The sequence below is a fragment of the Zalophus californianus genome, chromosome 16 (assembly GCF_009762305.2).
Source record: "Zalophus californianus isolate mZalCal1 chromosome 16, mZalCal1.pri.v2, whole genome shotgun sequence".
Classification (NCBI taxonomy): domain Eukaryota; kingdom Metazoa; phylum Chordata; class Mammalia; order Carnivora; family Otariidae; genus Zalophus; species Zalophus californianus.
The window spans coordinates 15,263,766-15,283,835 of record NC_045610.1 but is presented as its reverse complement, the minus strand read 5'-3'; the positions used below and the strand labels follow the sequence as shown (position 1 = coordinate 15,283,835).

The following is a 20,070-nucleotide window of genomic DNA, read 5'->3' as shown; positions in this document are numbered from 1 at the left end:
ATAGGCTCCCAATTGAGAGTGAGGGCAACTGAGCCGGAAGGATGAGTCTGGGGTGTGAGATAGTTTCTCTGTATTAAATACGGGCTCCACCAAGTAATTGCTGTGGTTCCTAGGAGCTCCAGAATTTTGAGCCTGCGTTCAGAACATTGTGCCTTTAAGGAAACTTCCTGCCTTCCACCCCAGTAACAGCTGATTGTTGGAAAGTGTGACCTCAGGGGACGAATCAGCTGTTACCACATCCTCCTCCAGGTCTGCCCTCCTCCATCCCCTTATCCCCCCACCCCCAACCCGGCGCCTCCGCCCCAACCCTCTTGGGTCGTGAGGGAAGAAAGGAGATGGAACCCCAAATAGGGGGTACCTGCTCGTATGTTCGTTCCTCTTTCACTCCAAGATTGTCTCCCTCCTCCCTCTCGCCCCCCCCCCCCCCCCAGATCTGCTGGTTTGTTCTTCAGAGGTTCTGAGCTTGGAACGAGAGGTATTTCCTGTCTGCACAGTCAGCTCAGATCTGCCTTCCCAGGTCCAGAAGGAGGCCAGTATTGGGGAAGCCCAGAATGGTGGCTGGCTGTGTGTGTGGGTGCTCCAGGAATGGGTGCTGGGGAAGGTCCAGTGAAGCAGCAAACCAAACCTAGAGGAGAGGAATGGCTGTGGAAAGCAAGCCTCCTGGGGTCAGAACCCTGCTCCCCAGGCGATTTGCCCCCTACTCCCTACTCAAGTGGCCCTATTCCTTCCCAGACTGGGACCAGCTATTGGCTTTGCCCATTCACTCCACTTTTAACCTAGATGCCACCTGGCCCTTGTTTTATTTACATTCTCACCCTCCACAGCAAGGGTTCTAATGTGGATCTTCAAAGGACTGCAGGTGGAAGGCACTGATCCCAGGAACCAGGGGCTTTGACTGGGAAGTGCTGCAGGAAGACCCAGGTAAATATTTTACCCCAGCCCTGAGCTGGGGAGTCAGGGTCATTCCAGGACAAACTTAGTGTGAAGTCCCAGGACTGACTTGGCAAGGTTGGGAGAAACTGAGCAGGGCCTTGGCCAAGCTTGGAAGAAAGAGAAACCTCACCAGCTGCCCCCATTATCCATTATCCTTATCTTGGAAGTCCGATCCCCTTCCTACTCAAGGCCTTTGGGGTAGGCCCATCCCCACTTTGTTCTGCTAACTCTACCTCCCCTCACCCTCCCACCCCATGGGGCAAAAGCACAGGCTTTGAGTCCAGGGTTTCTCAACTTCAGCACTATTGACATTTTGGGCTAGATAATTCCTAGTTGGGGGGCTGTTGTTTGTAGCATACTTAGCAGCATCCCTGGCCCACTAGATGAAATTAGCAACACCCCTACCCTGCAGTTAGGACAACCACAAGTGTCTCTGGACATTACCAGATGTCCCCTGGTAGCCAGAATCTCCCCCAGTTGAGAATTACTCAATTAGACAAACTTGGATTCAAATTCCAGCCCTTACCAGCTGTGAACTTGATGAAGATACTCAACATCTCTGCACCTCAATTTCCTCATCTACAAAAGAGTGAATAATAAATTCACGGTTTATTGTAGGTATTAAAAAGGATTATATTTGGAAAAACACCCAGCACAATATCTGGCCCACAGTTGGTGCACTAAATGTTAGCTTCCTTCACTTTTCTTCCTGCCAGATCAGCAAGAGCTAACCTCACTCAGCCCTGGGCTGACTGCCTGGGCAGCTGCAGCTTCCCTCCCTGACCTCCAGGAAACTCAATATTGAAGTTGGCAAAAGGGAGTGGCTAATTTGGTCCCAGATTCCCCAAAGCTCAAGGGTGCTTGGGTTGGGATTCCAGGGAAATGTGGGAATTGAGCTGTTACAAATCATTACATCAAGATGTGGCCTGCAGGTGGCCTGCATCAGAATGAACTGGGGTACTTGTTAAAAATTCAGATTCCTGGGTCTCACCCCAGACTACTGAATCAGAAGTACGTCATCAAGTTTGAAAACCACTGTTTTAGGCCTCGGATTGGAAAAGGAGTCAGTGCTCCAGAAATCTTAGTGCACCAGTGCCCAGCATTGTAAGGCCATCCTCTTCAAGGGAAGAAAAGAATCCTTAAGTTATGGTTAGTTACACTCAAGGTCATTGTTGTATTGCAACGGAACCACTAGAGGGCAGAGCACACACCGACTTCCAGGGAGAAAAAGCAGCGCCTGCTCAGTCTGGGTAAACAGACCAGAGCAAAGACCAGGTGGACCCAATTTTATTGTTCCTTAGCAGCAGTCACTACCTTTTATCAAAACCCGTTCTCTTGCCTTCAGGTACTCAGACCAAATTTGGGGATGGAGATTGTCAAGGAAGCCATAATTCCTCAGGTGAAAAAAATAATACTGTATGGCCAAGGAGTACAGTGAACATTGGTTTTAGAATGAGATAGTCTGGGTTTGAATCTTGGCTCTACCACTTCTTACGTATGTGACCTTGGGCAAGTTACCTATGGGTGTCAGCTTCCTCATCCTAAGTGCTAATAAAAATATCTTCTTAAAAGGGCTGTGGTGGGGATTAAACAAAACAAGATACGCGGGCGCCTGGGTGGCTCAGTTGGTTAAGCGACTGCCTTCGGCTCAGGTCATGATCCTGGAGTCCCGGGATCGAGTCCCACATCAGGCTCCCTGCTCAGCGGGAAGTCTTTTTCTCCCTCTGACCCTTTCCCCTCTCATGCTCTCTCTCTATCTCATTCTCTCTCTCAAATAAAAAAATAAAATCTTAAAAAAAAAAAAAAAAAAAAGATACGCAAAGTGCTTAGCAGGGTGCCGGGCTCCTAATCAGTGCTCCAGGAGTGATGGTTGTAAGTTATTCCTGCCCAAGGCCACGTGACCAAGCACATCGGGGCTCCCGCTGCTTCAAGAAAGAGGATACAGATGGAATCAGATCACAGCCGAGCCATTTGTTTCTTCTGTAATTAGGATTGTAGTTTTTCTTGTCTTTATGGATCCCCCAAACCTCTACACCAAACTCCTCCACAAGGCAAAATCTCCTTCTAGGAGAGACTCAAAAAAAAAAAAAAAAAAAAAAAAAAAAACAAACCCAGCCGGTGTTTTACTACAATGGCCTATCTGTCCTGCAAATGAGTCAGAACTGAGTTTTGGAGCCAGCTCTCTGGTTTCTGCTCCCTATCCTGTGCTGCATCCTCCCCCCACCCCCACCCCCGCCAAGGTAGCAACTGCAAGGCTCTGACACCTCAGAGTGAGATCTTCAACGGGAAGTCTTGGGGGGGAACATTTCCTCCCAAGAACTACAAGCATCTGGGCCTGGGACACTTCTCTCCCTCTCAGATCGCCCAGAATTTGAAAGAAAGTGAGCTCCAAGAGGGCTTGGGAGGGGGAGAGGCGCGGAGGGAGTACTCTAGGGCAGAAAGTTTGCGCACCAGCTTCTAGGTTTCCATTCTGCCACCGGGCAAGTCTCTTTGGTGGCTCCTGGTAATCAGTTGTAAAATATAAACAATATTAACTGTCTTTCCTACCTCAAGGGTTGTTGTAAAGACCAGATGGAATGTTATTGATGAAATGTATTGGAAAACTAAAGCTCCTTCACTTGGTAGGCAGCATGGAGGCGCTGAAGGGACTTAATGTCAAAAGCCCCAGCTCCAGCCTGCGGTTTCTTATCTATAAAACCAGAGGGGCGGGTGGGATCAGCCCGCTAAAGGCTGGAATCTCCGGGAAAATCCTCCTTAAATCCGCGTTCTGGTGCGTGCAGGAGGAAGCAGGGAAGGGAGGGGAAATCTCGTGGGCCGTTCAGCATCCCCCTCTCCTGCTCCCTGAGGAAACGAAGCCGCCACCGGACTGGAGCAGAGCACGGGGAGGGAGGACACCGAGGCCTGCCAGGCGGTGGCGCCGGCGGGAGGCGCGGTCCGGCCGGCCCATTTGAGCCACGTGCGGTTGTTTCCGTGCCGGGGCGGTCACGTGAGCCGCGTCAGCTGACCGGTCACGGCGGAGGCCGACTCAGGCGCCCCGCAGCCCTTGCCCGGCTGCGCCCGGAGCGCGGGACCCTGCAGAGGGGTAAGAGCGTCCCCGCCCTCCCTTCCTCTCTCCCCGGCCCCCCCGGCCCCCCCGGCCCCCCCGCCCCCGCCGCCTCGGCCTCAGCCCCGCTCCCTCGCCCATCCCTCCCCGCCCGGCCTGGCACCCCGGAAACCGTCGCGGGCCGGGCCGTGGCCGGGCTCAGCGCCGCGCTGCCCCCAGGCGGCCGGGAGGGGATGGCCCTGGGGAGCAAGGGGCGGGAAGTCGCTCCTACCCACGGGGCCAGCGGCTGGTCCCCGCCCCCAAGCCCCGACATGGAGGAGCTGCTCCAGAGCGTGGAGAGGGACCTGAACATCGATGCCCGGCAGCTGGCTCCGGCCCCGGGGGGCCCCCACGTGGTGGCCCTAGTGCCCGCGCGCTGGCTGGCCAGCCTCCGCGAGCGCCGGCTGCCCCCCGGACCCTGCCCCCGGGCAGAGGGCCTGAGCGAGGCGGAAGTGAGAACTCTTCTGCAGCGCTCCGTGCAGAAGCTGCCCCCCGGCTGGACGCGCGTGGAGGTGCACGGGCTGCGGAAACGGAGGCTGTCCTACCCCCTGGGCGGCGGCTTGCCCTCTGAGGAAGGGTCCGGCAGCCCTGAGACCCTCACTCGCTTCATGCAGGGTGTGGCTGCCCGGAATTATCGCAACCTGTGGCGCCATGCTTATCGCACTTATGGGCAGCCCTATAGTCATAGCCCCGCCCCTTCAGCTGTCCCTGCGCTGGACTTAGTACGACAGGCTCTGCAGAGGGTCTATGGTTGTTCCTTCCTGTTGGTGGGTGAATTTACGCAATGCCCATCATCCGCCAGAGATGGTCCCTGTCCCCCTCGGGGCAGCCTGGCCTGTCCCAGTCTTTTGCGAGCTGAGGCCCTGCTGGAGTCTCCAGAGATGCTCTACGTGGTGCACCCGTACGTGCAGTTCTCCCTGCATGATGTGGTCACCTTCAGCCCTGCCAAGCTGACCAACAGCCAAGCCAAGGTGCTCTTCATTCTCTTCCGTGTGCTGAGGGCTATGGATGCCTGTCACCGCCAGGGACTGGCCTGCGGGGCGCTAACTTTGCACCACATCGCGGTAGACGAGAAGCTTTGCAGTGAGCTTCGGCTGGACCTGAGTGCTTACGAGAGGCCCCAGGAGGATGAGAATGAGGAGACTCCTGTGGCAAGGGATGGGCCAGGCATTGCACCTGGGGAGGAGGGAGGAGGGGGACCTGGGTGTCCCACCTGCCAGGAGGAACTTCGGGGCCTTGTGCTAGATTGGGTCCACGGCCGCATCAGCAACTTCCACTACCTCATGCAGCTAAATAGGTTGGCAGGTCGGCGGCAGGGGGATCCCAACTACCATCCAGTGCTGCCCTGGGTGGTGGACTTCACCACACCCCATGGACGCTTTCGAGACCTACGCAAGTCCAAGTTCCGCCTCAACAAGGGGGATAAGCAGCTGGACTTCACATATGAGATGACGCGGCAGGCGTTTGTAGCCGGTGGTGCGGGTGGTGGGGAGCCACCTCACGTTCCTCACCACATCTCAGATGTGCTCTCCGACATCACGTATTATGTGTACAAGGCTCGGCGGACACCCCGCTCGGTGCTCTGTGGACATGTGCGGGCACAATGGGAGCCCCACGAGTATCCCGCCAGCATGGAGCGCATGCAGAGCTGGACACCTGACGAGTGCATTCCTGAGTTCTACACCGATCCCTCCATCTTCTCCTCTATCCACCCCGACATGCCTGACCTGGATGTGCCGGCCTGGTGCGGCTCCAGCCAGGAGTTCGTGTCCGCCCACCGGGCGCTGTTGGAGAGCCGAGAGGTGTCCCAGGACCTGCACCATTGGATTGACCTCACGTTTGGCTACAAACTCCAGGGCAAGGAGGCTGTGAAAGAGAAGAATGTGTGTCTGCACCTGGTAGATGCCCACACGCACCTGACCAGCTATGGCGTGGTGCAGCTCTTCGATCAGCCGCACCCCCAACGCCTGGCTGGGGCTCCTGCCCTTGCCCCTGAGCCCCCACTCATCCCCAGAGTGTTGTTCCAGACCATCCAGGAGAGCATAGGCCGGGAGGACTTACCTGGACAGCTTATGAATGGGGGGGGCAGGCTGGTTTTGGAGGCCACTCCCTGTGAGGCTGGCTGGGTCAGAGACCGGCCTGTGGCAGGGGAAGATGACTTGGAACAGGCCACAGAAGCTCTGGATTCCATCTCCCTCACGGGGAAAGCGGGTGACCAGCTAGGTTCCTCCTCATCTGCCTCCAGTCAAGTGCCCCCAGGTCTCCTGTCTTTCTCAGTGGCCTCGGCCTCTCGACCAGGCCGCAGGAGCAAACCTGCTGGGGCAGACCCTGGGGAAGGTGAGGAGGGGAAGATTCTTCTTCCCGAGGGCTTCAATCCTGTGCAGGCTCTGGAAGAGCTAGAGAAACTGGGCAACTTCCTGACCAAAGGCCTAGGGAGCCAGTTGGAGGTGCCTGAGCAGCCGCAGGTCCAGCCACCCGTGCAGCTGCAGGAACTCTTCCATCGGGACATGCAGGCGCTGGGGGTTCTGTTGGCCGAGATGGTGTTTGCCACCAGGGTCCGAACGCTGCAGCCCGATGCGCCTTTGTGGGTACGCTTTGAGGCTGTTCGGGGGCTCTGCCTACGCCACCCCAAGGAGGTCCCCGTGTCTCTGCAGCCCGCACTAGACATACTCCTGCAGCTAAGTGGACCTGAAGGCCCTGCGGTAGCAGGGAGGGGCAAGCTGGCCCCACTCTTTGAGTACAGGCCCGTCTCGCAGGGATTGCCCCCTCCCTGCCCGGCCCAGCTCCTCAGCCCCTTCAGCTCTGTGGTCCCCTTCCCCCTGTACTTCCCTGCGCTACACAAGTTCATCCTCCTGTATCAGGCAAGACGTGTGGAGGATGAGGCCCAGGGACGGGAGCTGGTGTTCGCTCTGTGGCAGCAACTGGGTGCAGTGCTGGGTGACATCACCCCGGAGGGCTTGGAGATCCTGCTGCCCTTCGTGCTGTCACTCATGTCTGAGGAGCACACGGCCGTGTACACAGCCTGGTACCTGTTTGAACCTGTTGCTAAGGCCCTGGGCCCCAAAAATGCTAATAAGTACCTCCTGAAGCCTCTCATTGGTGCCTACGAGAGCCCTTGCAGATTACATGGCCGCTTCTACTTGTACACGGACTGCTTTGTGGCCCAGCTGATGGTGCGGCTGGGCCTGCAGGCCTTTCTCATCCACCTGCTGCCCCACGTCTTACAGGTGCTGGCTGGCGTGGAGGCCTCCCAGGAGGAAAGCAAGGGCCTGGCGGGTGCCCCCGAGGATGAGGAGAGTGAGCTCCCGGGGGCCGGGCCCAACTCCTGTGCTTTCAGGGAGGAGATTCAGATGGATGGTGAGCCTACTGCCTCCTCGGGCCTGGGGCTCCCAGACTACACGTCTGGTGTCAGCTTCCATGACCAGGCCTACCTCCCTGAGACCGAGGACTTCCAAGCTGGGCTCTACGTGGCTGAGTCCCCACAGTCCCAGGAAGCTGAGGCTCTGAGCCTGGGTCGGCTGAGCGACAAGAGCAGCACCAGCGAGACCTCCCTGGGCGAGGAGCGGGCTGCAGATGAGGGTGGTGCTCCCGTGGACAAGAGCAGCCTCAGGTCAGGCGACAGCAGCCAGGACTTGAAGCAGAGCGAGGGCTCAGAGGAGGAAGAGGAGGAGGAGGAAGGCTGTGTGGTGTTGGAGGAGGAGGAGGGAGACGGGGAGCAAGATGAGATCACCAGGGCATCTGAGCTCACTCTCGCCGACACCGTGCTGTCCATGGATACGGTTGTGGCCCGAGGTGGCGAGACAGATGGGGAGGAAGAGGAGGAGCCGCTGACTGAGCAGTCGGAAGGCAAAGAACAGAAGATCCTCCTGGGTGAGTTCTCAGGCCTTAAGGTGTTGGTCAAACGGTCCTCTGGTTGGTTATGTATGTGTGTAATCTTTACGCCCAACATGGGGCTCAAACTCATGACCCTGAGATCGAGAGTCCCGTGTTCTTCTGACTGAGCCAGCCAGGCACCCTGTGGTGTGGTTTTTTTTTTTTTTAATTCCAGTATTTTTTTTTTAAGATTTTTATTTATTTATTTGAGAGAGAGAGAGAATGAGAGAGAAAGCACATGAGATGGAGGGAGGGTCAGAGGGAGAAGCAGACTCCCTGCTGAGCAGGGAGCCCAATGTGGGACTCGATCCCGGGACTCCAGGATCATGACCTGAGCCGAAGGCAGTCGCTCAACCAACTGAGCCACCCAGGTGCCCATAATTCCAGTATATTTAACATGCAGTGTTTTATTAGTTTCACATGTATTATATAGTGATCCAACAATTCTGTACATTACTCTGCTTATCACAGCAAGTGTACTCTTAATTCCCACCACCTATTTCCCCTCTGGTCACCATCAGTTTGTTCTCTAGAGTTAAGAGTCTGGTTTTTGGTTTGTCTCTCTCTTATTTCTTTGCTTTTTTTTTTTTTTTTTAAGATTTATTTATTTGAGAGAGAGCACGCACAAGCATGCACACATGGCGGGGAGGGGCCGAGGGAGAGGGAGAAAGTATCTTAAGCAGACTCCACTGAGCGCCAAGCCTGACGCAGGGCTCAGTCTCACGACCCTGAGATCATGACCCGAGCCAAAACCAAGAGGCGGACACTCAACCACTGTGCCACCCAGGCACCCCGTGCTCTTTTGTTTTGTTTCTTTTTTTTTTCTTTTGTTTCTTAAATTCCACATATGAGTGAAATCATATGGGATTTGTCTCTCTCTGACTGATTTTGCTTAGCATTATACTCTAGGTCCATTCATGTTGTTGCAAATGGCAAGATACGGTTCTTTTTTATGGCTGAATAATATTCCTTTGTGTATATATTACATCTTTTTTTGAGATTTTTTTTTTTTATTTGTCGGAGGGAGAGAGAGCACAAGCAGAGGGAGCGGCAGGCAGAGGGTGAGGGAGAAGCAGGCTCCCCTCTGAGCAAGGAGCCCAATACGGGACTTGATCCCAGGACCCTGGGATCGTGACCTGAGCTGAAGGCAGACGCTTAACCGACTGAGCCACCCAGGCGCCCCTATACTACATCTTCTTTATCCATTCATCTATCAGTGGACACTTGGGCTGCTTCCATAGTTTGGCTGTTGGAAATAATGCTGCAAAAACATAGGGGTGCATGTATTCCTTTGAATTAGTGTTTTTGTATTTTGGGGGTAAATACCAGTAGTGCAATTATTGGATCATAGGGTAGTTCTGTTTTTAACTTTTAAAAAAATTTTTATTTACTTATTTATTTTAAAGATTTTATTTATTTATTTGACAGAGACACAACGAGAGAGGGAACACAAGCAGGGGGAGTGGGAGAGGGAGAAGCAGGCTTCCCACAGAGCAGGGAGCCCGATGTAGGGTTCGGTCCCAGGACCCTGGGATCATGACCTGAGCCGAAGGCAGACGCTTAGCACGACTGAGCTACCCAGGCACCCCTTTAACTTTTTTTTTTTAAAAGATTTTATTTATTTACTAGAAAGAGAGAATGAGTGGGCGGAGGGAGGGGAAGAGGGAGAAGCAGACTCCCTGCTGAGCAGGGAGCCCGATGCAGGGCTTGATCCCAGGACCCTGAGATTATGACCTGAGCTGAAGGCAGACATTCAACCGACTTAGCCACCCAGGCATCCCCCTATTTTTAATTTTGAGGAACCTCCCAACTGTCTTCTATAGTGGCTGCAGCAGTTTGCATTCCCACCACCAGTGCACGAGGGTTCCTTTTTCTCCATATCCTCGCCAACACTTGTCTCTTGTGTTGTTGATTTTAGCCATTCTGACAGGTGTGAGATGATATTGTAGTTTTAATTTACATTTCCCTGATGATAAGTGATGTGGAGCATCTTTTCATGTGTCTGTTGGCCATCTGTCTTGTCTTCTTTGGAGAAATGTCTGTTCATGTCTTCTGTCCATTTTTTAATTGGATTATTTGTGTTTTGGGTGTTGACTTACTGTAGCAGTTCTTAATATATTTTGGATACTAAGTGTTTATCAGATATGTTATTTGAAGATATGTTCTCCCATGCTTTAGGTTGTCTTTTAGTTTTGTTGATTGTTTCCTTTGCTGTGCAGAAGCTTTTTTTTTTTTAAGATTTTATTTATTTATTTGAGAGAGAGAGCACATGAGAGGGGGGAGGGTCAGAGGGAGAAGCAGACTCCCTGCCGAGCAGGGAGCCGGATGCGGGACTCGATCCAGGGACTCCAGGATCATGACCCGAGCCCAAGGTAGCCGCCCAATCAACTGAGCCACCCAGGCGCCCTGTGCAGAAGCTTTATATTTTGATGTAGCCCCAGTAGTTTATTTTTGCTTTTATTTCCCTTGCTTCAGGAGACCTATCTAGAAAGATGTTGCTACTGCTGATGTCAGAGAAATTATTGCCTGTGCTCTCTTCTAGGATTTTTATGGTTTCAGGTCTCATATTTAGGTCTTTAATCCATATTGAGTTTATTTTTAAATTTTTCTCACTATTTTGAGTTTATTTTGTGTGTGGTGTAAGAAAGTGGGTCAGTTTGATTCTTTTTTTTTTTTTTTTTTAAGTAGGCTCCACTCTAGGTGGAGCCCAATGTGGGGCTTGAACTCAAGACCCTGAGATCAAGACCTGAGCTGAAATCAAGAATAGGGTGCTAGACTGACTGAGCCACCCAAGCCCCCCAGTTTGATTCTTTTGCATGTAGCTGTCCAGTTTTTCGCCATTTGATGAAGAGACTCTTTTTCCTATTGTATAGTCTTTCTTTTCCTCCTTTGCTTAAAATCAGTTGACCATATAATTGTAAGTTTATTTCTGGTTTTTCTATTTTGTTCCCTTGATCTGTGTGTCTTTTTTTGTGCCAGTATCATACTGTTGTGATTGCTACAGCTTTGTAATATAACTTGCAGTCTGGAATTGTGATGCCTCCAGCTTTTCTTTTTCAAGATTGCTTTGGCTATTCGGGGTCCTTTATGGTTCCATAATAATTTTAGGATTGTTTGTTCTAGTTCTGTGAAAAATGCTGTTGGTATTTTAGTAGGGATTGCATTAAATTTGTAGACTGCTTTGGGTGGTTTAGACATTTTAACAATATCCGTTCTTCCCATCCATGAACATGGAATGCTTTTTCATTTCTTTGTGGTGTCTTCAATTTCTTTCATCAGTGTTTTATATTTTTCAAAGTATAGGTCTTTTACCTCTTTGGTTAAATTTATTCCTAGACATTTTGTTATTTTTGGTGCAATTATAAATGGGAGTGTTTTCTTAATTTCACTTTCTGTTGCTTTATTATTAGCATATAGAAGTGCAACAGATTTCTGTACATTGATTTTGCATCCTGTGACTTTACTGAATTCATTTATCAGGGCTAGTAGTTTTTTGGTGGAGTCTTTATGGTTTTCTATATATAGTATCATGTCATCTACAAATAGTGAAGGTTTTACTTCTTCTTTTACTTCTTCTTTTACTTCTTCCTTACCAGTTTTTTTTTTTTTTTTTTTTCTTTTTGTTGTCTAATTGCTGTGGTTCGGATTACCAGTGGTGAGACTGGACGTCTTTGTCTTATTCCTGGCCTTAGGGGAAAAGCTCCTAGTTTTTCCCCATCGAGGATGATGTTTGCTGTGGGTTTTTCATATAAGGCCTTTATTATGTTGAGGTATGTTCCCTCTAAACCTACTTTGTTGAGGATTTTTTATCATGAGCGGATGTTGTACTTTGTCAAATGCTTTTTCTGCATCTGTTGAAATGATCATGTGTTTTTCTTTTTTTCCTTTCATTTTTTAAAAAGATTTTATTGATTTATTTGACAGAGAGAGAGAGAGAGTACAAGCAAGGGGAGCTGCAGGGAGAGGGAGAAGCAGGCTCCCCACTAAGTGGGGAGCGAGATGTTGGACTTGATCTCAGGACCCTGGGATCATGACCTGAACCAAAGGCAGATGCTTAATGACTGAGCCACTCAGGCGCCAGGTCATGTGGTTTTCATCCTTTCTCTTGTTGATGTGATATATCATGTTGGTTGATTTGCAAATATTGAACCATCCTTGCATCCAGGAATAAATCCTAGTTGATCGTCGTGAATGATTTTCTTAATGTGTTGTTGGATTCGGTTTGCTAGTATTTTTTTTTAAAGATGTTATTTATTTATTTGACAGAGAGTGAGAGAGCACAAGCAGGGGAAGCAGCAGGCAGAGGGAGAGGGAGAAGCAGGCTCCCTGCTGAACAGAGAGCCCAATGAGGGGCTCTATCCCAAGACCCTGGGATCATGACCTGAACTGAAGGCAGCCGCTTAACCAACTGAGCCACCCAGGTGCCCCTCGGTTTGCTAGTATTTTGTTGAGGATTTCTGTATCTATAGTCATCAGAGATAATGGCCTGTAGTTCTCTTAGTGTCTTTATCTAGTTTTGGTATCAAGATAATACTGCTTCATAGAATGAATTTGGAAATTTTCCTTCCTCTTCTGTTTTTTAGAATGGTTTGAGAAAAATAGGTATTAACTTTTCTTCACTCTGGTTTTCATTCAGCATTTCTGAGTACCTAGTCTGTGCCAAGGAGTGGATCGAACAGATTCACATGCAGCACAGATGTGGGCCTGACTTCTGGAGCTCACCTCTAGCAGAGGAGGTGCCACATTGTAGACAGTCTTAGAGTAAAGTAATGCTATAAAGAACAGGGCTAGGTGCTACAAGGGAATATAAATAGGGCTTTGACCTAGTTTTCAGGGGTCAGAGAAGACTTCCCTGAAAGTAGAGCCAGGGGCGCCTGGGTGGCTCAGTCGGTTAAGCATCTGCCTTGGGCTCAGGTCATGATCTTGGGGTCCTGGAATTGAGCCCCATGTTGGGCTCCCTGCTCAGCGGGAGTATGCTTCTCCCTCTCCCTCTGCCCCTTCCCCCCCAACCCGTGCTCTCTCTCTCTCTCTCTCTCAAATAACTAAAATCTTTAGGAGAAAAAAAAGTAGAGACAGTTGAGGTCCAATGAATAGGAGATAGCAAGGCAAAAATGGTAGGGCCTGCAGTGGGAAGAGCATACCAGGCAGAGGGAACAGCATGTGTGAGGCTCTGTGACTGTCTGTGGTCCCATTAAAGAATCAGTGAAAGGCTAGCATGGTTCGACAGGGAGAGTGGAGGGAAGAAGAGGGGGCAAAAGCCACAGGGGGAGGGAGCTGGGCCTGGCCAGGCTTCATTTAGCAGCTTAAGAAGATTCACTGAAAGGATAACTTCCCTGCAAGTTGTGCCTGAGCCAGGGTCACCTGGGGCAGTCCCAAAGCAACAGGCTACCTCTGTCACTGTGGAATAAAAGGTGGTGGTGTGGGGCACTCAGCGTCGGCTGGGCTCCTCGGCAGGTTTGCAGCCAGGATTGGCTAGGAGGGGTGCCTGGGGTGGGGTGGGAGGAGTGGCAAGCCACCGTTATCTGATGAACTCAGGACCTGCTCGTGCCTTGCAGATACGGCCTGCAAGATGGTCCGCTGGCTCTCTGCCAAGCTTGGCCCCACGGTGGCCTCTCGCTACGTGGCCCGGAACCTGCTCCGCTTGCTGACATCTTGTTATGTTGGTAAGGCCTGTGGTCGGTGCTGGAGATGGAGCTTCATCTCAGACCCTCTGTCCATCTTCAGCCCCCTGTAGGGGGTCCTTCCCACTTCCACGCCCCTGCCAGGTCCTGGGTCCTGGTCTGCAAGCTACTTCCTCCCTTGGGTAGGGCATGGGGTGGTCCCCGCGCTAGAGTGAACAGGAGTGGCTACCATGGTTCCTGGAAGACTGACCTCCCCCCTGCCTGCCGCGAGCTACTCAAGGCTGCTGGTTCTTCCTTGGCAGGGCCCACTCGGCAGCAATTCACAGTGAGCAGTGGTGAGAGCCCCCCGCTGAGTGCTGGCAACATCTACCAGAAGAGACCGGTGCTGGGTGATGTAGTGTCAGGGCCCGTGCTCAGCTGCCTCCTGCACATCGCCCGTCTGTATGGGGAGCCTGTGCTCACCTACCAGTACCTGCCCTACATTAGCTACCTGGTCAGTCACTGATTTGGCAGCCTCGGGGGAGGCCAGGGAGCTCGAGGGCAGACCTGGGCAATCTGGGGGCTCCGGGGGGGGTTCCTTGGGCAGCCTGGTCCTCATCTACTCTGTGGTCCTAGGTGGCCCCAGGGAGCACCTCGGGCCCCAGTCGACTGAACAGCCGTAAGGAGGCAGGCCTGCTGGCGGCAGTGACTCTGACCCAGAAGATCATTGTGTACCTCTCGGACACTACCCTCATGGACATCCTGCCCCGAATCAGCCACGAGGTCTTACTCCCCGTGCTCAGCTTCCTCACGTCCCTCGTCACTGGGTAGGCTGCTGCTGTACCCTCTGTGCAGGGAGTAGCCCGGTGGAGGGGGCTACCCAGGAGGGACTGGGAAGCTTGGGAGTGAGACGGGACTGGGTATCAGGAGTCCTGGTTCTGATCCAGCTGTGCAATCCTGAGCAAGCCGCACCTTCTTTCTGTGCCTCAGTTTCCTTATCTGGTTTGGATCCAGTGGTCTTGTAGATTCTGTGCAAGTCCTACAGAGTGGGGGGTCGGGGGCGCTGGAGCTCATGTACTCTCTTTCCAGGTTCCCGAGTGGGGCCCAGGCCCGGACCGTCCTGTGTGTGAAAACCATCAGCCTCATTGCCCTCATATGCCTGCGCATTGGACAGGAGATGGTCCAGCAGCACCTGAGCGAGCCTGTGGCCACCTTCTTTCAAGTCTTCTCTCAGCTGCACGAGCTTCAGCATCAGGTAGGCAGACCTACTTCCCTTACCTGGCTGGGTTGGGCTGGGCAGGGGGCCGTGAACTTGGCTGACTCCCTGGGCTGCCCTGCCCACAGGATCTGAAGCTGGATCCCGTGGGCCGCAGCGAGGGCCAGCTGCCAGAGGTGGCCTTCTCCGATGGGCAGCAGAGGCTAGTGGACCCCAGCCTGCTGGACGAGCTGCAGAAGGTGTTCACCTTGGAGATGGCGTACACAATCTACGTGCCCTTCTCCTGCCTGTTGGGTACTGCCCCACCACATTCCCTTGCAAAGCCTTTGTGGCTCTGTCTCTTCCCCCGGGAGGGCTCCGTGCTCCCCTTGCCCCCAGAGTCCATAGTGGGTCTTCAGCACAGTGTTCTGCGTCAGAGCAAAGGGATTTGGCCTCAGACCTCGGAGTCCCAAGGAAACACAGAAACAGGGACTGAGCATTAGCCAGCAAGGAGGCACGGGGGCTGGTCTAGAGTATCCCTGGGGAACGCAGGGCCATCAGGCTGATGTACGGACCTCTCCAGGAGCTTCTGAGAGGAATAAGCGGCCTGCTGTCTGTGTAGCCTCCCGTGCGGGCCTGGCACTGCTGAGCGGTTCTGTGTGTTGCCCCTGAGTAGGATGAGCAGCCCTGTGGTCAGATATGCTCTCATTCCTCCACTGAAACCTGGGTCCTGGGAGGGAGAGCACACCGGCTCTCTTTCTCACCATTCTGTTTCCGATGCGCCGCATGGCGCCCAGCACATATAGAGGACGCTCGTGTGAATGAATCCACGTTTTTCTAGGGAAGAAACAGGCTGAGAGACGAAGAGTTCCTTGCCCAGAGTTGCACAGCCAGTACCTGCCCTGTCTTCTGTGGTTCCCAAGCCTTGGCTGGGTGGTGGCAGCTGTCTGCCATCTTCCCTAACCGTAGGACCACTCCCACTCCCATCCAGGTGACATCATCAGGAAAATCATCCCCAACCACGAGCTGGTTGGGGAGCTGGCGGGGCTGTATTTGGAGAGCATCAGTCCAAGCAGCCGCAGCCCTGCCAGTGTGGAGCCCCCCGTGCCCAGCACCGGCCCCGAGTGGGACCCCCAGAGTGGGGGCTGCCCGCGGGATGATGGCCACTCGGGGACCTTTGGGAGCGTCCTGGTGGGGAACCGCATCCAGATTCCTGACGACTCTCAGCCCGAGAGCCCCAGCTTGCTGGGCCCCATCCCGGGGGCGGGCAGCGGGGGCCTCAGCAGCGAGGAGGACCACGCGCTGAAGCGGGAGCTGCCACGGAGTGCCCACGGGCTGAGCGGGAACTGGCTGGCGTACTGGCAGTACGAGATTGGCGTGAGCCAGCAAGATGCCCACTTCCACTTCCATCAGATCCGCCTGCAGAGCTTCCCGGGCCACTCGGGGGCCGTCAAGTGCGTGGCGCCCCTGAGCAGTGAGGACTTCTTCCTGAGCGGCAGCAAAGACCGCACGGTGCGCCTCTGGCCTCTCTACAACTCTGGGGACGGCACCAGTGAGACGGCCCCACGCCTGGTCTATGCCCAGCACCGCAAGAGCATCTTCTTCGTGGGCCAGCTCGAGGCCCCACAGTACGTGGTGAGCTGTGACGGGGCTGTGCACGTCTGGGACCCCTTCACAGGTGAGCGGGCCCAGGTGAGGCCTGTTCTCTTGCTGCCATCCTGTGCCCTGCCAGGCTTCTGGGTATGGGGACCCAGGGTTGGGCAGTTGGGGTGTAATGGCGTATGGTGTGGGGTGACCCAGTGAGGCCGCATGGAGGAGCAGTTAGACCTGAGTTGGAATCCGTGAGCCCCGGGCTTGAATTGGTTCTGCCCGCTGGAGGCGTTCGTTTTCCCATCTGTAAAATGGGAATCAGACCGGGGTTAGAAGATGCATGTAGGAGTTTGGCTTAACATGTAGCATGTCATACAAGTTTGGCAAATGGTTGCTTGATTATTTTTTGGCATCAAGGAGAGGGGAGAAATAAGGTTAATAAGGTTTTTAAAGGAGGAGGGGCTAGAGTAGCATTGAGGTAGACCGAGAGGAGGTAACATTTGGTCAGGGGGCGTCGTGGGAAGAGAAGAGGTTGCTTTGGGGACCGGATCCTGGCCTGGCCACGGAAGCAGGAAGGTGGGAGAGTCAAAAAACATCTTCAGCATTTTCTTAGGTCCTCTGGGATATGAGGGGCAGCTCCAGGGTGGGTCAGGGAGATAGGAAGAGTTGGGGTGCTTCCATCAGCTACTGGGACCCCAGATCCCCTGTGCCTTTCCTTCCCAGGGAAGACCCTTCGCGTGATGGAGCCGTGGGACAGCCGGGTGCCCCTGACTGCTGTGGCTGTCATGCCCGCCCCGCATACCAGCATCACCATGGCCAGCTCTGACTCGACCCTGCGCTTTGTGGACTGCAGGAAGCCTGGCCTGCAGGTCAGGGGCGTCCGGTTCCCTGAGCCCTGGCCTGGACGCCCGGCAAGGAGGAGAGACCCCGAAGAGAGAAGGCCAGGGTGGAGTTTAGACTAGTCACCCACAGCAGCAAACCCTGGGGGGTGGGACTCTTATCTGAGACGAAGGGGAGCCCTCCGCTTGATGGAGGGGGCGGGCATAGAGGATCAGGCCCTTCAGCTGTGTGGGCTTGGGGGTGAACGGGGGCTCGGAGAAATGGGTTGGGGTTGGTGGCGGCACTTTAGCTCATGTCCCTCTCTGCAGCACGAGTTCCGCCTCGGTGGCGGGCTGAACCCTGGGCTCGTCCGCTCCCTGGCCGTCAGCCCCAGTGGCCGTAGCGTGGTGGCTGGCTTCTCCTCGGGCTTCATGGTGCTCCTGGACACCCGTACTGGCCTGGTTCTGCGTGGCTGGCCAGCCCATGAGGGGGACATCCTGCAGATCAAGGTGACTGACCAGGTCCCCTTCCCCTCCTCACTGCCCAGTCCAGGCCCTGCTCCGGGTCCTCTTAAGGCCCACCCAGGACAGGCTCCAGCTAAGATGATCTCCCTTGTACCTGCCCCAGGGCTGACAGGCAGGGAGGGTTAGGAGCCAGCTGCGCTGCAGGGGCCCAGGTGGCGGGCAGCCCATGGGGGCGGGAAACGGGGAGAGCTGCTCCCTGGGGATGCTCTAATGAGTAACCCTTGTCCATATTTGCCTTGCTTGGAGGATCAGGGGTCAGGCCCTGTCCATGACCCAGTTCAGGTTAAATAAAGCTCAGCTGGGAGGCTGTTTACTGCCCCCAGACCACAGAGCAGAGTCCATGCCCCATGCTGGGCTGCCCTAGTGGGGGCAGGGACATCCCGGCCTGGGGATCCTGCCCCCCGCCCCCCCGCCCATTCTCAGTCACAGACCTCGGGGACCTGCCCAGGGAGGGGCAGCAGGAGAGGAACAGGACTCTTTGTGGGAGGATTTTTCCAGGCAGCGGCACTCCCTCCCTATCCTGACTGCGCGCAGGGGGTGCACCCAGCACTGCCACTGCTAACGGCAGACTGCCCCCAACTCTGTCCAGGACCCCAGGGGGCCCAGGGGCCCAGATAGCTTTCAATTCGGACCTTCCAAGGATGCGTCAGGAAGGCTTTGGGGCAGCCTGGGTGTTAATCCTGGCAGTGCCACTTACTAGCTGTGTGGCCTTGGTAGGATTACCTAACTTTTATGAGCCTCGGGTTCTTTCTCTGTAAAATGGGAACAACAACAGCATTTATGTCATCGAGTTGTCATGGAAATTAAACGTGGTCATATGACATGCCTCACACAACGCCTAGGTATAGTAAGTGCTCAAGTTGCAGGGATGACTAGGTTAAAGACACTTTATTACAGTCCCATTAACTCCTATGATGTGGTGGGAGGGGGGCAGCTGGTCGCCTGCCCAGGATCCCCTATCTTCCTGGGAGATCCCTGTGCGAGTAAATGGAAGACCCCGGAGCTCGGCGGGCACATGCAGGGCCCAGGCCCTGCTGAGGCTCTCTTCTCTCTGAGCAGGCGGTGGAGGGCAGTGTCCTGGTCAGCTCCTCCTCTGACCACTCCTTGACCGTGTGGAAGGAGCTGGAACAGAAGCCCACGCACCACTACAAGTCAGCATCTGATCCCATCCACACCTTCGACCTGTATGGCAGCGAGGTGGTCACCGGCACGGTGGCCAACAAGATCGGCGTCTGCTCCCTGCTTGAGCCGCCCTCCCAGGCCACCACCAAGCTCAGCTCCGAGAACTTCCGAGGCACGCTCACCAGCCTGGCCTTGCTGCCCACCAAACGCCACCTCCTGCTGGGCTCGGACAACGGGGTCGTCCGCCTCCTGGCATAGGCTGAGGCGGGGCTGGCCAACAAGGGTGGGCGGACATCCCCCTGGAGTCCATTCCTCACCCTTGTTTTCCCAGCAGCTCCCTCTTGGGCAAGCCTCAGGCCCCGCACCCCGAGTGCCCACGTGGCTTGCCAGCAACAGTGAGGCAGGGGTCCGGGCTCCGGAACTGCCAGAGCCACACCAGTGCTGCCAGAAGGGATCTCCTTCATGGCTTGGGAGAGCTGCTGCCCCCAGTCAGCAGGAAGCAAGAGCGAGAGCGTGGGAAAGCATCGCCCTCCCTTCTTCCTAGCTCTGCCCTCTGGGTCCACATGGGGACAGGGAAGCTCTGAGAAGAGGAAGGGAGGCTGGCCCCGTGCAGCCGGGCTCCAGCCAAGGATGCCCCGCACCTTGCCGAGCTCTCACAAGGCCAGGGCGGCTGCTCAAGTCCAGGACACCAATGGTGCTTGGACTCCAGCCCCTAATGAGGGCTGGCCGTGGTCCAGGAGTTAAGGGCCTTGGGCTGGGGTTGAAGTGTCCACCCAGCCATGCCTTGCCCAGCGTGGGACCAGTAGGGGAAGAAGGAGGGCAGGACCAGGGGAGGGAAAACGGACTGGGCCGGCTGGTTCCTGCCAGGAGTGACCCCATGCCTTGCCTGACCACCCCTCACCACAGTGTTTGTGCCTTGAACTGAGGAGGCAGCCCCTGGGCCCACTACCCCTGTGGCCCAACACCCTGAGAGAAGGGGTGAGAATGATCTCTGCATCTCAGGTCTCTCCCAGGGGACGGGAAGACCCAGGCATCCCAGGACCCTCACATTCTGGAGCAGAGATGAGGTCTGAGCCTGCGCCCCTACTGCCTCCTCGTTATTTGCAATAGATGTAAATATGACCAATAAATCCTTCAGAAGAGCCACGGAACCGAGTGATGCTTTTCTTGACAATGGCATCAGGGTGGGGAAGAGTTGAGACGCAGCAGCTTCCAGGGCAGTGAAGAGAGGGTGGGAAGCCGGGCAGGAGGGTGGGAGACAGCCTGATCATTGCTCTTGGGTGCCACGGGCACAGGGCTTCTAATGCACGCAGCCCCAGGCCAGTTTCCTGA

The 20,070-nt window shown here is 54.6% G+C and overlaps 1 protein-coding gene across 5 annotated transcripts; it reads left to right on the top strand.

Moving 5' to 3' along the window:
- The first annotated feature begins 3,890 nt into the window (after window positions 1-3,890).
- WDR81 (WD repeat domain 81) lies at window positions 3,891-19,880 on the top strand. Of its 5 annotated transcripts, none has more exons than XM_027626539.1 (11): window positions 3,891-4,015; window positions 7,243-7,885; window positions 13,444-13,551; window positions 13,812-14,002; window positions 14,125-14,315; window positions 14,578-14,743; window positions 14,833-14,998; window positions 15,675-16,361; window positions 16,997-17,142; window positions 17,422-17,601; window positions 18,676-19,880. In XM_027626539.1, exons 2-11 carry the CDS (start codon window positions 7,366-7,368, stop codon window positions 18,994-18,996), a joined length of 2,676 nt encoding a protein of 891 aa, XP_027482340.1. In that variant the 5' UTR covers window positions 3,891-4,015; window positions 7,243-7,365; the 3' UTR covers window positions 18,997-19,880. The 5 variants fall into 5 exon arrangements, 4 of the variants coding, with proteins under 4 accessions (XP_027482340.1, XP_027482338.1, XP_027482339.1 ...); XM_027626537.1 differs by having other exon boundaries at window positions 3,981-4,015; window positions 4,818-7,885; XM_027626536.2 differs by lacking the exon at window positions 3,891-4,015 and having other exon boundaries at window positions 4,048-7,885.
- The last annotated feature ends 190 nt before the right edge of the window (window positions 19,881-20,070 follow it).

Excerpts from the sequence above, each read along its gene's own strand:
- WDR81 (XM_027626536.2), top strand. The coding sequence starts at position 4,210 with ATGGCCCTGGGGAGCAAGGGGCGGGAAGTCGCTCCTACCCACGGGGCC. Across the intron at positions 7,886-13,443 it reads AGAACAGAAGATCCTCCTGG|ATACGGCCTGCAAGATGGTC; the intron begins GTGAGTTCTCAG and ends CGTGCCTTGCAG. Across the intron at positions 13,552-13,811 it reads GCTGACATCTTGTTATGTTG|GGCCCACTCGGCAGCAATTC; the intron begins GTAAGGCCTGTG and ends CTTCCTTGGCAG.